Below are 17149 nucleotides of genomic sequence, written 5' to 3' on the forward strand. Positions count from 1 at the left end.
AGCTGATTGGCTGGGGAACTTTTGGGCACTCTACAGTTTTCTGCGAGAAAGGAACATAGCAGAGTATTGCAGCTTAACTCTCATAGAACATACATTTATCTTTAACTCAAGCAGAACATGCATTTATCATCTATTGTTTTATTCTAAATAGCAAGTATTGAATTGTAGGTAAAAGGCTATTCTTGAGTCAGGCAGGCAAAGCCTTAGAACTTGAACTCAATTTCACTTTATGATCAAACTGGAGACTAAAGAGAAAATGGCTTCAATTATGCTAAAGACAAAAGCTTAGAAGAGAGGCTATGCTTATGCTAAAAACTAAAGCAGGTCTCAACAGAGGGACTATGGTTATGCAAAAAGTTAAGGCAGGCCTCAAGAATCACCAATAACAAACAGTACTTAAGCAGATTGTCTTCCAGGTTTGAGAAATAAAAAGTCTATGGAAGAAAAAATATATAAATATAAAACAATAAAAAGTAATATATACTGTCACATATTTGGTACTATTTTGGTTTTGGTGATATTCCAGCATACTGTCTCAATATAGGAAAAAAAAAACAAAAAAAAAAACAACCCACCAAGAATCCAGAAAGAGAGGTAGCGGGAGGATAATTTATCTGAGAATTTGTTGGGAAGAAGAGACAAAAATGTGGACCAATGGATTATTTATCAAGACTACACTGTGGCTAAGTGGAGACACTGCAAATATGCCAAGGATGCAGAGGATAAGGAACCAGAGAGACTGCTGGACAGAGGTTCACTGGGGAAAGAAAGGCCAAAGGATAAAGACACAGACGTATAGCATCTTCAGTGCTTTTCAGAATTGACCACTATTTCAATTTTTAAAAAATTGACAATACTAAGAATTTCACTTTGCAAAAGCATGTGGTACAAAATAGCACACGTAATGGTTGGAGCCATTTTAGGAACTGTCTTAAACACAGACCAAAATCCATTTTAAGATTTTTTTTCTTTTGGACAAAATTTCATAAAGTCCAAGTTGGCTTCAAACTATGTATTTGAGAATGACCTTGAACTCTTTATATCCTCCTCCTCCACCCACCGAGGGTTGGGATTACAGTGCCTGATCAACATCACAATTAAAAAAAAGTGAAACTCAAGCCAGCAACTCAAACAGAAATCAAATACATCAAGCATTCTAACATGATACAACCGAAGATATTCCGTGACTTGATATGTGCTGAGGAACAGTGGTAGGAAAATCTAAAAAGTATTTTGTTTTCCATAATTATATTATCTTTCTATAAAAGCAGAAAACTTTGTATATATAGTATAAACTTTTATTAGTGCCAAGTCATTCATCATGAAATACACTGGCAATGTTCTTATTTGCCTATACTTGTCAGTTCAGTGTTATATTTTTTTCTCTGCCAATCCAATAACTGAAAATATTGTCTTGATTTTGTCTTCTCCTTTTCATTTTCTGCTACAAATGTTATTTAATGCCTTCTATGACAGACACTATTTGGAAAAGTAGAACTAGTGTTGAGCAGAAGACTATGTGCTTACTTTTATGGAATTTATAATGTGTGTGTGTGTGTGTGTGTGTGTGTGTGTGTGTGTGTGTGTGTGTACTGGATATTACTTATTAAGAAGTATTATTGGGCCCAATCTTATGATGTCCTCAGTATGGATTATTACAGCTTCTCTAATTTTAAGGTGGCAACAGGCATGCCATACCCACAGGACAGAACTCCATAACCTTTGTGACCTGAAATGCTTTTCCTACTTACTAACTTCATGACTAAATTCCTTCTCTGTTTTTTTAGGGTGAGGCACACATGTGACATCCTCTAAAGAATTTCTCTGACTACCTTCTCCACATTACATAACTCATCAGTATATTTATTTACTGCCTCTAGCACAACTGTCTCCACGAAAGCAATAATCACATTTGCTTTGCTCACTATTCCTAGCGCCTTACACAAGTGATATATTATTTATTGAATGATCAATGAATTAAGGTTTCCAGGAAATCTATTGTCAACTCTAACCACAAATCCTTTTGCTATTGAGAGTCCCAACAGTCACCCACAAATTGGCTATCCCTGGATTAAGGCTGCAGCTACAGTACATGCTTAGCTACATGTGGAAGCAGTATTGTCTTAGAAAACACTTCCAGAACACAAACCTAGACTGAAACCCAAAATACATAGGCTCATTAGGACATTTGAAAAGATAACAGTAAGCCAGGTGTGGTGACACACACCTGTAATCCCAGCAATTGAGAGTCAGAGGCATAAAGATTGCTATGAGTTCGAGGCCAGCCTGGTCTACAAAGTGAGTCCAGGACAGCCAAGGCTACACAGAGAAACCCTGTCTCAAAAACCAAAACCAAAACCAAACAAAACAAGCCAACAGTGTACATGATCTCCAGAGAGTCTTCCACAATGCACAAGTGTTTATTCCATGATATAAAAATGCCTGCAGCGGAAACAGGAAGGAAGAAGCTTATCCACGAAGAGAAAGCTAAGTTGGGGACTCCAATTGGCTGCTCAGATGTCCTTGTTTTGTTTCTGCTAGTTGTTTGCACGCTCTTGTTTTATTCACATCACCTTTGCTTGTTCTCTGAATCATGATACTCCCATCAACGCTGCAGATGTTGTAAACTCCTGATTTGAAGATCATTTACTATCTGCCACTTGCTATTTGTCCTTTTACTTTTGCTTGCTATATACTTAATTAACTCAGTCATTTAAAATTGAAATACTGGCTATCTTAGATCATTGTCCTTACTGTAGAGAACATCTGTTTCTATGAATCTTCTTGTCTCGCATGCATGAGCATTTTTCCAAGGAGTAGAACTACTGGATAGAGCATATGAGTGTCCTTCCAGTCCGGGCCTTTCACAACAGTAACTTTATTCTTTAATGTTTTTTAAAATGCATAACAAATATTGTTACATACTTCTGTCAATCATTACTGGCATGTAATCCTGGGGAATGAGCCATTCTGTGCTCCCTGTGGCACCTACCTCTATTAATTTGGACTTTTAATTTTCTTTCTTTCTTTCAGTTTGTTGTTGTTTTGTTCGTTTTTCTCCAACAAAAACAAGATCTATCCCTGGCTGTCCTGGAACTTGCTTTATAGACCAGATTGCCTTTAAACCCTTAATGATCCTCCTACTTCTGTTTCCTGAAGTGTAGGATTATAGGGGTGTACCACCACATCTGGCAATTTGGGCTGTTTTAACAATACACTCAAATGTTGACTTCATATTTTATTATAACTTTTCAGGGCTCTAAATTCTAAATTTTTGTATACATTAATAAAATATTATGGAGCTCAAATGGATAAGATCCATGGTTATGTCAGTCTTTAGAATTTGTAGCAGACAGAGGTCGGTAACAAATTTCATTAAGCATTTACTGTTAGCTTTTAAAATGACAATACAAACAATGATGTCAGCAGGCCTTCCTGCCTTTTGGACTCTTTTCAAAGCTCTATAAATCACTGGCAAAGTATTTTGCCGTGGCCAAGAGCCTTTTTTAAACTTCCCTTCAGCTCGTTGTTCCTTAAGCTGTAGATGAAGGGATTCAACACAGGGGCTACAACCATAAAAATCACTGATGCGGCTGAGTCTTCTTCAGTTGAATGGTTGGGTGAAGGGCTCATATAGATTCCTGCGATGGCACCATAGAAAAGAATAACCAAGGCAAGGTGGGATCCACAGGTTGAGAAGGCCTTGAGTTTTCCTTCTGTAGAAGTAATTCTCATCACAGCGGAGACGATGCGGCCATAAGATGCTAAGATACACAATGACGGCACCACAAATATCAGTCCCACCACAGACAAAACCATCAACTGATTGAGACTGGTGTCAGAGCACGAGAGAGGGAGGAGAGAGTTGATGTCACAGAAGAAATGGCGGATAATATTTTCAGAGCAGAAATGTAATCGGGCCATCATGAGGGTATGCAGGAGAGGATTAAAGGTTGCAATGGCCCAAGATAAAGCCACCAGAGAGGTGCAGAGGCATGGGGTCATAATGGTGGAGTAGTGTAAAGGATGGCAGATGGCCACGTAGCGGTCATACGCCATCACAGTGAGAAGGAAATTGTCCATGTTAGCAAACATCATACAGAAGTACATCTGGGCCAGGCATCCAGGGTAGGAGATGGATTGAGACTTGGTTTGTATGTTCAGTAACATCTTGGGGACTGTAGCTGAAGGAAGGCAGAGGTCTACCAAGGACAAATTGGCAAGGAAAAAATACATAGGTGTGTGGAGGTGATTGTTTGAGCCAATGGCTAGCAAGATGAGTAGGTTTCCAAATAGTCCTGTTAAATAGAGACACAGGAAGAGCGCAAAGAGAAGCCCTTGCTCACCTGGCCAATTTGAGAAGCCCAGGAGGAGGAACTCAGAGATGCTGGTTTGGTTTCCCCTTTCCATTGGATGTACCTGTGTGAAGAATTATACAGAAAACAAAGTTTCACTTGGTAAAACACAACTTCCCTTCGTATCGTTTTCTTTAACTATCTACCCAGTCTCAGCCCCATTTACCAAATGATCTTGTGGAAGGATTGAAAGCTTTGTGAAAGCAGTCTTGGCAGGCTTTGCCCTTGGACACACCCTGGATACTCCCTGAGATTAACCTTGAGATAGACTGGGTGGAGGCATCCTGGGCCTGGAATTCGGGAAGCTCGGACTGGGGGACTCCACCTGGACTATTGTGTTTGTAATCGACCTTCCATGGGAGGAGAGGCATTCCTAGTTCTGTATCTATCACAGCTCAGTGTTCTTCCATTTCCTTCCTTGCCTCTCAAGCCTTATATCTTTCTGTGAGCACTTTTTGCTCTTAGAACTTTCTGACACACATTGAAATTGTATCTCTCTATGACTTTTTCCATTTTGGAAATTTCTGACTACTCTATCTAAAACTTTCCTGAATTACAACGCTGTTTTCATATAACTCTATTTTCTGGAATACTCTTTTCTCTCCATTCTTTTTATTTGAACCTGATCATGTAAAATGTAAACTTCATATGCATAAAAATTAAACTATTAATACATAGAATAGTATCTAGCATAGGTCTTTAATATGTATTTGTTGAATAAATCAATGAATTTTTTTAAGACTCAGGAGCCTTTTCTGCTATTACTAGATAGAAATGTGTTCCCTAGTGTACATCTATGGTGATTGCCTCTCTGGCAATGTACTATAGAGTCATTTTGTTTTCATTATAGTGGATTTTGGAAAGCATATAAACTGAATCTTATTCATCTTTTTAAAGACACTAAGTTTTATAAGCACTTTTTTTTATTACTAATTGAATCAGACTAAGGTCTTTTCTAGTGGAATGAACTGCGTGCCACAGAAGGTAAGTTAAAAACCATAGGAAACTCTTTTGCTGGACTGTGGGTTGCTACCCCAGTCCACGGCCTTGTGTCTGCAGTAGAGGGTTGAAGTCTGTTGGTGAAAGCTAAAGAAAATGAAGTGACTCTCCCAGATCACTTGCCGTTGGCTGAATCATGAAGTGGGAATCTGAATGCAAGAGAGCACTGGGGCTTTGGACTCCAGAGAACACACAGATCAAGGGAGAATTTTGGAGGAGTTCCCAGAAATGATTAGAACATCTTTCCATAGTCTGAAGACTTAACATAGTAGATAAAATTCCAACCTACTGTTTATAAGTGCTCATATGCTAGAAGACAGATATGATTTCAGGAAACACAGGTAAGATAGAATTATATCACTTGGCAGTTTTTTTTCCCCATGCAGCACTTAAAATTTCAGTTGAATACACATTCTCTAGCATATGTCAAGAGCATAAAGGATATGATTTTTGTAATAGATTCTCAGGAGACCACAGATGAAGCAAAAGGCAAGCTATGAGCTTTTTAGGAAACAGAACTAATAAAATATTAACCTCGAAAACCTCTTTCCTTGTGCCTTGCTCCATTTTCACATCACATTGTCCCAAGAGAAATGGCTGCTTTTACCTCTTACTGTAATTTCATTTATGGTCCCAGGGAGTTCTCATTTGAGCTCCCTGCCTTCTTCTTGGTAATGGAACCTGTTATCTGCACTATTCTAATCCAGGCTGCTCTTTGCTACTGTTCTGCCAGGGCCTGCTTCTGTAATCTCAATGCCAGTGGCATCACTCCTTCCACGTACATGGTTGACAGGCAACCTTGTGATCTTTGTTGTCCACAGCACCAGTCCCTGGGATATAGGTTTTAGTATTCTCTGCCTTGAGAATAGCTACTTCCAGCATGTGAATTCTTCAGTTCAACTTAAAAGAGAAAGTTCTAAGAGAATACAACTTCTGTCTTCTCTTTCATTTTTACAAGTCTCTGCTCTGTTGCCTGGGAGACTTTGTGGTAGGCAGGGACTAGCCAGGTGAAGTGGGGTTAGTTCTTGGATAGAGCAAGTATGAATATTTAGGATTTAAACTATGGTCACTTTATGCTGTGTGAACTGTACAAGAGATGACACCTGCTTACTGAGAGGGAGGAAAAATAGATTTACAGAAAAAGAGAATAAAGTTACAGTATGTGCATCATCCATGCCTCATGCCTCAATCTCTCTGTGTGCCTTTGACCTCCATGCCATGTTGAACTAGATTCCAATTCCGGTTAGTTCTAAAGACACAGTCTCCTTCATTCAATTATGAAAGGATGTATCTAAATACCGAAGCAGGTGGTTGCAAAGCATGCATAAAAGGACTGTTCTACAACCATATCCTCCTGCAAGGAATGAAAGCAGCTTCTCAGAAATTCATGGTGCACAAGAAGAGGCAGAACTACGCTGTAGATACTTCTGTTGCATAGTCATATATGGCCATGTCAAGACATAAAGGGTGGAACAGCGACCACAGTCCATTGAGGGCACCACACCTTTCACTTTTCCTTAAGAAAGAGTATCTTTTTCTACTAGAAGTATAAAGCAATTAAGAGCACACAAAGCCAGCTGAGTAAATTCTACATCAATGCAGGAAATCATAAATCCTTCACCAAGATGTAAAACATGGTGGTGGTCACCACCATCCATCATTCTGCCACGCCACCCATTTTCAACTCTTGCTAATCATCCCAGCAACCTTATAATCATGTCTTCATTTGCATTGTCGTCACATGTGTATTGGGGTCTTATTATGTAGGCAATGGGTTTTAGTAGAGCCAGGACCTGAAGCAAGATTTTTTTCCTTTCCATCCATCCTTCCTTTGTTTCCTCCTTTCCTTCCCTCCCTCCCACCCTCCTCCTTCCCCTTCCTTTTGGGGTTCTGGAGACTGAACTCAGGGCCTCACACATGCTAAGCAAGCTCACTGACATTAAGATACTATTCTTACGGTCTCTGACAGAATTTCTGCACTTGAAATCTAGTCCATTCTTTGCTACATCTCTCCTGGATCTTGCATTTCATATCTTTAGAGGTAGGCATCCACTACTTGATTAATGAATTCTGTAGGTGGTTCATAAGTACCAACTATAGGTTAGGCAAGGCCTTACCTACAGTCTCAACTTGCTGTGCTTGTCTAAAAAATATGACATGTTTTCTTCCTGTTTTCCAGGTCTGCTCGTTTCCCATGTTCACTTACCAGGCGCTCATATGATTTGTTTCAGTGAATTAACTTCTAAGTCTCACTTGGAGGTAATGAAAAATACAGAATGTGGCACTGTTGCCCTTTCCTCAGAATGCACACAGTTCAGAGAATTGATAGTGTTTAAGTGGGTCACAAATGGTACAGTGTGAATGACAGTGACCAAAGGAGTTCTCCGTATTAAAGCTCACAGCTTCTTGGAGCCCTGTGGGGACCCAATCTTGACGAAGTCCCAGAACTCCAGAAATGATTACTGTACCTCCTTTGTGGTTTTCCACATTGTAACTGTGGGGACAGTACTGCAGAGGATGGTTCTCCAGGGAGACTCAGAGAAAGTATCTAGTGATTGTTTGTGTGCTTCCAAGGAGGTTGTAGCTTGTCTGTGCACTCCCAGGACACACTCAAACAACAACCATCCCAACAGCTTGAGGAATTTCTTCTTTAGCAGGGTTGACCTCCTAAATGTAGAGTTCTTGCTCCATGACTGAAGCAGTCTATCAGCATTATCTTCCTCCAGTTCACAAATTCCTGAACTCTCAATGGTACCTGACATTCAAGGATCAATTTTGTGACAAAGGAGATGAGGACTTGCATATGTGGCTAGGCTTCATGTATTTTTATCATATATTCTATTCCTGGCACTATTGCGATAGTGGAATGAGCTTTTCTAGGCTAAGTGCATAGATTTTCCTTGGGCTAATACCAATGGTTTTGGAAATATTCTGTTCTGGGATTCTGGATACACAGGGGAAGATGGCCAATTTGTGTGGTGCTTCCCTGCTGCTGCTATTCTTATAAAGCATAGCTCTAACTGTCAAAAGGTCTACACCATCAAGTGGTTTTCTGTATAACAAATCTCTGGAAAACTAAATGGCTTAACACCAGTCACTTATACAGTGTGCAATTAGGTACATCAAAAATCTGAGCTATACAAAGTTGAGTAGTTCTGCTTTTTGTTTTATTTGTATGACTTAGGTACAGGGTCAGCTTGGGGTCACTGGTCTTGGATGGCTTATGTCTGCTTGATATTGTCCCCTGTCTTCTAGTAGAATAACCTGGGCATCTTCATATGATGAAAGAGGAGGGAGAGTGGGAGGGAGGGAGGGAGGATGAGGAGGGAGAGAGAGAAAGAGAGGGAGAGGGAGAGAAACATGAGGGAGGAGGGAGGAGGGAGGAGGGAGGAGGAAGGAGGGAAGAGAGAGTATACGTGTTTCAATAACTCCTGCAAAGAACTTCTCTAGTTACCTAAATTTCTCCCTCTAGGCTTTACTTTTTAATAGCTAATGGCTAAGTTTTTAGTATACAGGCTATTTATTTATACCTTGAGAATCAGCAATGTATTTTTTAGAGATAAGATCTCTTGCAGTCCAGGCTGATGCTGGACTCACTATGTAGCTGGGGATGCCTTTGAACACCTGTTCCTCTTGCTTCCACATTCTGAGTAATGGAATTATAGTTCTGCCCCTCCTTCGTAGTTTATGCAGTGCTTCATGCATGGTAGGTACATGCTTTATCAACTGAGCAACAATGATTACTTTCATATATACATAGTATCTATGTATATGTACACATAGCATATGTATTATACATGCTGATGTGTATGTGTAATGAATTAAAGCAATGGTACAGGGACAGCAAGGAGGAATTAGGACTATTTTGTTATTATTAGATACTTGTATATCGCTGATGAAGATTATAAACTATTTCAACCATAAAGTTTATTATTGAAATCCAGTGTCATGATATAAAAATGTGTAATTAAAAAATACAAGGAAAAATGAAAGTGGAAAACAAATACAATAACAAAGGACCAGGGCCGTGAGGACAAAACATTAGCAAATATGATCGATACTCACCCAACTATGTGGATAATAACTTTAAACCTCAATGAATAAGTATGCTAATGAAAATACTAAGGTTGCCAGGGTGGCTCAAAAGATTAGACTCAACTATATTATCTATAAATATCCCACACTGATTATGAATTCAAGCATAGAAGCACATAGTTCCAGTGACTATGTTGATTTCAGATAGAGATTTCAAAGCATAAAAATTACCAGAAATAACGAGGAATGTGGTGAAATACCCAAGGAGACCTAACTCTTTGGAGTGCACACACCTGACAACAAGGTTTTAAAATACACAAGGGAAACAGTGATCAAACCGTAAGATGAAATTGGTGAATCCACTGTTATAGCCAGGTAATTCATTATCTTTACTGCTGATGGTATTAAGGTCCTCCAGACGAATAGAGCCAACAGAATACATAGATAGTTATGAGGGGAATTGATTAAATTGACTCATAGGATTAGAGGCTGGGAAGTTCTACAATGACTACCCGAAAGGCGGGAGAGAGAGCTGCTAGAGACTGAAAGGGACCCATGATACAATCCCAACTTGAAGAGGAAGACAGAAGGCCCGAAGAGACTTTGTTCAGAGGCTGAAGATGCTGGAATCAGACATCCATGGAGCCTGTAGCAGCACTTTATAAAAGCGTAGCAGCTGGAGGGCCAAGTGTGCTTGACTGTGAAGTCTTCCCTTCTGTTTCATTGACTCACCCAGACCCCTAGCCTATTGGACAATGCTAACCATATGAGAGTGCATCTTTACTGGCTGGTATGTCAGTCTTCTCTAAGTACCCTTACTAACATACCCTGGAGTTTTCTTTACCCACTTTCTAAGTTTCTCTCCATACAATCAAGCTGACAACCAAGGTTAATCACAATACTTGATATCATGGCAGACAGTTCTAGAAGGCAGTTCTAGTTAGTTGAAAGCTAAATTCCACAGCACTGTCAGTTGACTGCATCACAGGGATAAAGGCTACTTTATCTAAGAATATGAGACTAGGCATTCTGTTAAATTTCATATGGGACATCCATGGAGATAGTTCATACCCTCAACTATAAACATACTTTCATAAATTAAAGAAACAGAAGTAGTACAATGTGAATTCTGGAATCATACACAAACAAGTGTAAACTGGAACCTAATTAAAAAAAAAAATAACTGAAGGAGCCCCACATGGCTATAGATTAGACAGGAGCTATAGTTACAGTTGTGGGAGCTGTCTGCCATGGTTGCTGGGAACTGAATCCTGGTCCTCTGGGAGAGCAGCTAAAGCTCGTGACTATTGAGTGATCTCTCTAGTTCCAATCTGTACTTCCTAATAACGTCCATACTAAACAAGAAATGTGAAGAGAAAGTTGAAATACAAGTGAGCTAAGCGAAGAGATAATTTATTGAAATTTCTGGGATGCCGTGAAAGCAGTGCATACAGGGAAAAATACAGATGCCTCACTAGAAAAGAAAAAGGACCTAAAATCAACAGTGTAAAGTTTTACCTTAGAAGACTAGAAAAAGAAAAGCAACTGAAATCCAAAGTCGGTACAAAACAAACAAGCAAATCAATTTAGAGTAGAAAGAAATGAAATTGAAAACAGAAAAAACATTAATGGAGACCATCGATAAAAACCTTTCTCAGTGCTTCTAAATGATGAAGATAAGATGCTCTCCTTTTGTAAAACAGAAATGGAGATTCCATGAGTAAAACTTCCTGTTATGATATGAAGAAGTGTAACACCTTATACACTAGGCACAGGGGGAAATGGGGCAGTCATCAGAAAGGTATCACACAGTGGGACACAGTCAGCCGGAAGCTAACCAACAATGGTGTAAAAACAGAACCTGAACATGCGCTGCAATTCCGGGTTCTGTTGTTATTCCTCAGTCTTCTTATTTGTCTTGCCCTCTGATTCACATGACTTCAAATGTTGCCAACTGTCTTTTTGTGTATGTTTGTGAGCATGTGTGTGCTCATGTGTAGAGGTCAGATGGTAAAGTCGGGATGTCTTCTTCAGCTGTTTCTCCACCTTATCTGTTTGTTTCTTCGTTTGTTCCTTCTTTCCTTTATAGACAAGGTTTCTTCATAAACCCGGAACTTGTCATTTTGGCTGCACTGGTCAGTAAGACCCTGGGATTCTGTCTCCATCCTACAAAACTGGAATCATAGAAACGGACCATTTCTGTGGCCGCTGTGCTAATGTGAAACACGGTCTTGGGAAAACCAACTTAGTTCCCCATGCTTTTAGTGCAAGCCATCTCCCTAGATACAAATGTCATAATAGAAGAAACTGTAATAAAGAGACAAGACTCGTTCCCCTAGTGAGTCTCTATTCCATAGACACAAAACAACTCAGTTTGCAGAGCTTTTACTCAAGACCTGAGCTTCGTATGTATCTCCAGAGCTCAGCAAACGTCCATATACATTGGCTATGTGTTTAAGAACGCTTAAGTGTTCAATTTGTCATGCTAACCTTACTGGTGCTGTGCTGACTTTTACTCTCACGACAAGGACAGTCTGTCTGAATCAACCCCAGTATTCAACTCACATTCAGGTTGCTTTCTGTCATTTTAGGTTTTATAGTCTGAGGGTATGAGTGGAAAAGATGTGGAAACAAACAATCCATAGGTTTTCAGTTTGGTGCTATTATCAGTAGTGACGACATCTCTCTGTGTCTCATGGTGTCCTGCTTGGCATGAGACATAACCTTTGTTTGTCATTGTTGTAATGCAGGGAAACATGGCAGAGTCCAGACAGACATGGTGCTGAGGAAAGAGCTGGGAGTTCTATATCTTGATCCAAAGGCAGCAAAGGGAGACTGTGTCACTGGGTGTAGCTTGAGCATATAGAAGGCCTCAAAGCCCGCCTCCACAGTGACCCGTTTCCTCCAATAAGGCCACTTAATACTGTCATTCCCTATGGGCCAAGCATTCAAACACATGAGTCTATGGGGACCAAACCTATTCAAATCACCACAAGCGTATACACTCTGTGTGTTACCAACCCCTTGTTCACTTAATAGCTCCATTGGTTATGGCATGGACTGACATAATACTGTAGTGCTTGTCTTTAAGCTACCCCTATTTTACTTACCAATTGTCTCAAAGTTCAAGAGTACTCAAACTGACAATATGAGAGAGGGACTTGCTAAAGATAAGTTATAAAATACAGTCCTTAAGTGAGAAGCTGAATGTACACTTCAACCTTTTCTAAACCTACTTCATTTGGGGTTCTTTAATGCTTACACCTCCCTTCCAACCCACCTACGCTAGATAGGAGAGAAAAGAGGTTAATGGGAACAGGAGAAGTAGACCTTTTTGGACTCAGTTCCTGGGAGTGATTCCCCTCGTGTAGTCAGCAGGATTTCAGCAGACCAGCAATTCCACTAAAGTTGCTGCTGGAGCCTGGAACAGCAGCTAGAACCCAGAGCCTGAAGCATTCTCTCTAAGAGCGTCTCGAAGTGGAATGATGAACAGGCAAACAATGCCAAGACCCAAAAAGCCCCACCTCCTGTTTTGGGCTCATATATATATCTCCTCTCAGAATCTGCACTAAGATGTGTTTCAGCTGGCAAAAACCAAGCCCCCACAGGAGGTGGTTTAGTCTTCTAGTGGATAAACATCACCTGTTCTCTCACAAGTCTGTTCCCCACCCCACACTTGGGATCAAAACAAAAACATGTTTACATCTACTACAGCTGACAGTTATGGTCTTAATAAAAAAAAAAAAACTGTATGGTGAGGTTCTACAATAAAAATCAATTTTAATCAGGTGAAACTATGAAGAAGATTTGTTTTTGTTTTACTGTTACACCCCGGATTGAAAAAAATATAGAGCTATATTATGTGTGTTAAGTAATGAGCTGAAATTGAAAGACAGGTTTGTGGGTAGAAGGAAAGACAGGATTGTCATGTTTACAATGACAATGTAATGCTCCAAAGCACTAGTGTAAAGACAGCAAAAGATCCCCAAACCAAGTCACTTTTACTTACTGTGACAGATGGTAATATAGAGTCAAGAATAAGTTTGAACTGAGAAATATAGATTTTTACCAGAGAGAACATTTCGGGGGATGAAGAAATTGATTGAGAAAGGGTACCACCCACAACAGAGCAAAGACTTCAGCTGTCGTACAACTGGACGGTTCTGGAAAAGATGTTTAATTGCATTGGAGGGAGTTTCTGTGGACTGTGTATTCAGATGCTGATTTCTGTGTTCTGAGGATCTGGCTACAGTCCAGATGTGGACGTTGTCACGCTCATTGAAGAGTCTTCTGTATCAACGGTGTGTAAACACTGCGCCACAATTTTCTTGAATTGATTAATAAAGAAGCTTATGAGCCGATGGTCAGAGGAGAGAGCAGCTAGGACTTTTGTTCCTAGTCTGAGCATAGAGAATTACAGCAGAAAGCAAAGCATGACTGATACAGCAAGTAAAAGGGCATGTGGGTGCGAGGTAGCCAGAATAGCACAGTTGTGCCAGAGTAGATGAATATCTGCCCAGTTATAGAACTTAAAGCTTGTTGAATAAATCTATTAGGTCTCCATGTCATTATTTGGGAGCTAGGGTGGGTAGCAGAATAGGCCCTTAATACCATCATTCAACATAATGCACCATATAAATGTAAAGAAAGCACAAGGACAGGAGAGAGGAAGGAACAGGTTTGCTCTGATATTATGTGTCTATGCTGCACAGAGGATGATGTCACGTAGGATGAAGACACATGCTTCAGGACACACATACAGAGCAAAGGCTCTCAGAAATAAAATTTCTGGCCAGATGTGGTAGCAATGCCTTTAATTCTAGCACTTAGGGACCAGAGGCAGGTAGAATCTCTGTGGTCTATATAGCGAGTTCCAGGCCAGCCAGGGCTACAGAGTGATACCTTGTCTCAAAAACAAGCAGAGAAGCAAACAGACAAACAACTCCACCATGACAGCAAAAAATAAGGAAGGAAATAAAAACTCTGTGTTGTGCCTACAGAACCAGACAGTGTAGATGGCAGAAGTCTCTCTATGGAAAAGCTTTATCCCAGGAATGAAAAAAAAAAAAAAAATAAGTGGAGGTGAAAAGTTTGGAATTTAAAGTGCTGCTAACAATAGATGAGTCAGTGAAAATGTCAAAGTTATACTTTTTGTCAAAACACAGCCATTGCTTCAGGCTCCATCTGTGAATTGACATCCACCAAGGGTCTTGCAATGTGTCTCCATAAATTAAAAAATTGTTGTATGAAACTTTTGTATCATAAAACTAATATGTTTTTCAATGAAACTAGTTGTTAAGAATAAAAAACCAATAAAATGTCTTTAAGAGAAAAAAGTCTTTTGTATCATACACTGAGAAAAATCAGAAGTCACTAAATTATCTTTTACAGAGATAAAAATCACTACAGAACTCACTCAGCAATTTGCTAATTGATTTTAATTGATACAAAGGAATCTTCGTCCCATAATTTAATTAATGTAATAATATCAAACCTTCAAAGTTGCTGTTGTCATAATAAGAAACATTCAAGAAAAATATTTATAAACACGGTTTTCAAAAGGATTTGATTGTGTTTTTTTAACTTTTATAAATCTGTTTCAGTATATAGTACTGTACTTATATATGTAAAATGTTTAAATACCTTAGAATCATTGATTAATTAAAATAATTTTAAATTTTTAATACATCTTGATTTTGTGAAAATATTCATTCACATAGTGACATACAAACACAGACATTAAGTATTGTTTTAAGAAATTATATAGTCAATTCATGGCAATTAAAATAGTAAAATTTTAATTTAAAAATGATAACATTTCACTCTATTTTTTGTTTCAGGATTTACCGACTGGATTGCACTTTTTAAAAGATAGGGTTACTATGAATCTTTGACTAGCTTGATACTCACTCTATAGCCAAAGGATGGCTTTGAACTTTTTTTTTTTCTGGCTTTGAACTTAATGATCCTTCTGACTTGCAATCCCTGGTGCTGGGATCACAGCCATGTCATGTTCCATAACACATGACAGACTGCATTTTTGGAAAAAAGATCCACATGATTACACAGAAATTATATATACTTATAATTTGTTTATTCCCTGTGGCAGTCTGTGATATATCTAATTTATGTTACCCTATCTTATTTATATCTCTCCATAAGGCAACTTCATTGTGACAAGACTTCTCTCTGATTTGATCGCTCAATTAACTACCTCTCATCTATCTCTTGTCATTTATTCATCTATCAACCCAATCGAGCTCCCAAAACAGTGCTTGGTACATAGAAGATTCATGACTATTTATTAGCTTAACTTAAAACCAGTTTCTAGATACACAGAAGTCTCCCGAAGCCTAAGTGTTTAGGACAGCAGCCTTGCCTTAACTCTTTCTTGACTCTGTACTTCCTGTCAGTCTCCTCAGGGCGCTCTTGACTTCCTTGTTCCTCAGCGTGTAAATCAGGGGATTCAACAGAGGAGTCACCAGCGTATAGAAAAGCGCAATGCTTTTGTTCACATCCTGGGAGTAACTGGAGGGAGGCTGGAGGTACATGGAGATGAGTGTTCCAAAGAAGATAGTTACTACCAGAAGGTGAGAGCCGCAGGTTCCGAAGGCCTTCCGCCTCCCCTGGGCTGACTTTATCTTCAGAACTGCGTGAGTAATGTGGCCATAGGACACTAATATGAGTGAGAGTGGTACCACCAAGAAAAAGACGCTGACAGCGAAGAGTTCAGCCTCATTGAGGAAGGTGTTAGTGCAGGCTAGTTTCAGCATCACCGGAACTTCACAGAAGAAATGGTCCAATTGGTTTCTGCCACAGAGGGGAAGGGTCATGGTCAATGCTGTCTGTACCACGGAATTGCCAAATCCCGTGAGCCAGGCAGTTATAACCAGCTGTAAGCAAAGCTGTGGGTGCATGATCACCAGGTAGTGCAGTGGGCGGCAGACAGCGGCGTAGCGATCGTAAGCCATCACAGACAAGAGCACACACTCCACTCCCCCAAGTCCCAAGGCAATGAAGAGTTGAGTCACACAGCCACCGTAAGTGATGGTCTTGTCCTTCCCCTTGAAGTTGAACAGGGTCTGAGGGACAGTACAAGTAGTCAGACAAAGATCCATAAAAGAGAGATTAGAAAGGAAGAAATACATGGGGGTACGGAGGTGAAGGTCTACAACCGACAGCAGTATGATGGTACTGTTGCCTAGGAAGCTCAGGAAATAGATGATCAGGATGACCACGAAGAGAGCTGTTTCCAGCTGAGGCCTGTTGGAGAAGCCCAGAAGAATGAACCCAGAAAAGATGCTGCCGTTAGCTCTGTCCATTGCAGTCGGCCTGCGGGAAGCAAGAGAGCCAGCTCTCATCTGGAGGCTATTCTGTCGTCTTCTACTCCTGAACAAATGCAGCCTCGTTGGGAAACTCGTCACGTCACAAGCTACTGTGTTGCTGTTTTCCACAGCAGCAGCAGCAGCAGCAGCATGTTCTACGTGTTTTCTTGTGTGTTCATTGCTACCTTTGCTGAGAATGTGAGTGTGTTACGCTCTAACAGGCTCAGCTCTTTATCTGGGTCAAGTCACCTAATAAATGGCAGAGGAAGGGTTTATTCTGAATTTACAGTACAGTCTCATGACTGGCAAGGACCTGCATATTTTTTGTGGTTGGATAGACTTTAAAGAGCATTGAGTGTCTCAAAATTAAATCAAATTTTCCTCAGTAAGATACAAATCTGCTTTTGTCTTAATTTTGTCTTAGGTCTCACTGGA

At 39.9% G+C, this 17149-nt stretch overlaps 2 protein-coding genes across 2 annotated transcripts; both read right to left on the bottom strand.

The window, feature by feature from the left end:
• Positions 1 to 3468: 3468 nt before the first annotated feature.
• Positions 3469 to 4416, bottom strand: LOC127186911 (putative olfactory receptor 1F12P). The gene has a single exon (XM_051143193.1). The coding sequence runs from the start codon at positions 4408 to 4410 to the stop codon at positions 3469 to 3471; it is 942 nt and encodes a 313-aa protein (XP_050999150.1). The 5' UTR covers positions 4411 to 4416.
• Positions 4417 to 15769: 11353 nt separating this feature from the next.
• Positions 15770 to 16711, bottom strand: LOC127208919 (putative olfactory receptor 2B8). Its single transcript, XM_051168490.1, has one exon. The coding sequence runs from the start codon at positions 16709 to 16711 to the stop codon at positions 15770 to 15772; it is 942 nt and encodes a 313-aa protein (XP_051024447.1).
• Positions 16712 to 17149: the final 438 nt, after the last annotated feature.

Source organism: Acomys russatus, chromosome 3 (assembly GCF_903995435.1).
Source record: "Acomys russatus chromosome 3, mAcoRus1.1, whole genome shotgun sequence".
NCBI lineage: Eukaryota > Metazoa > Chordata > Mammalia > Rodentia > Muridae > Acomys > Acomys russatus.

Excerpts from the sequence above, each read along its gene's own strand:
- LOC127186911 (XM_051143193.1), bottom strand. The coding sequence starts at position 4,410 with ATGGAAAGGGGAAACCAAACCAGCATCTCTGAGTTCCTCCTCCTGGGC.
- LOC127208919 (XM_051168490.1), bottom strand. The coding sequence starts at position 16,711 with ATGGACAGAGCTAACGGCAGCATCTTTTCTGGGTTCATTCTTCTGGGC.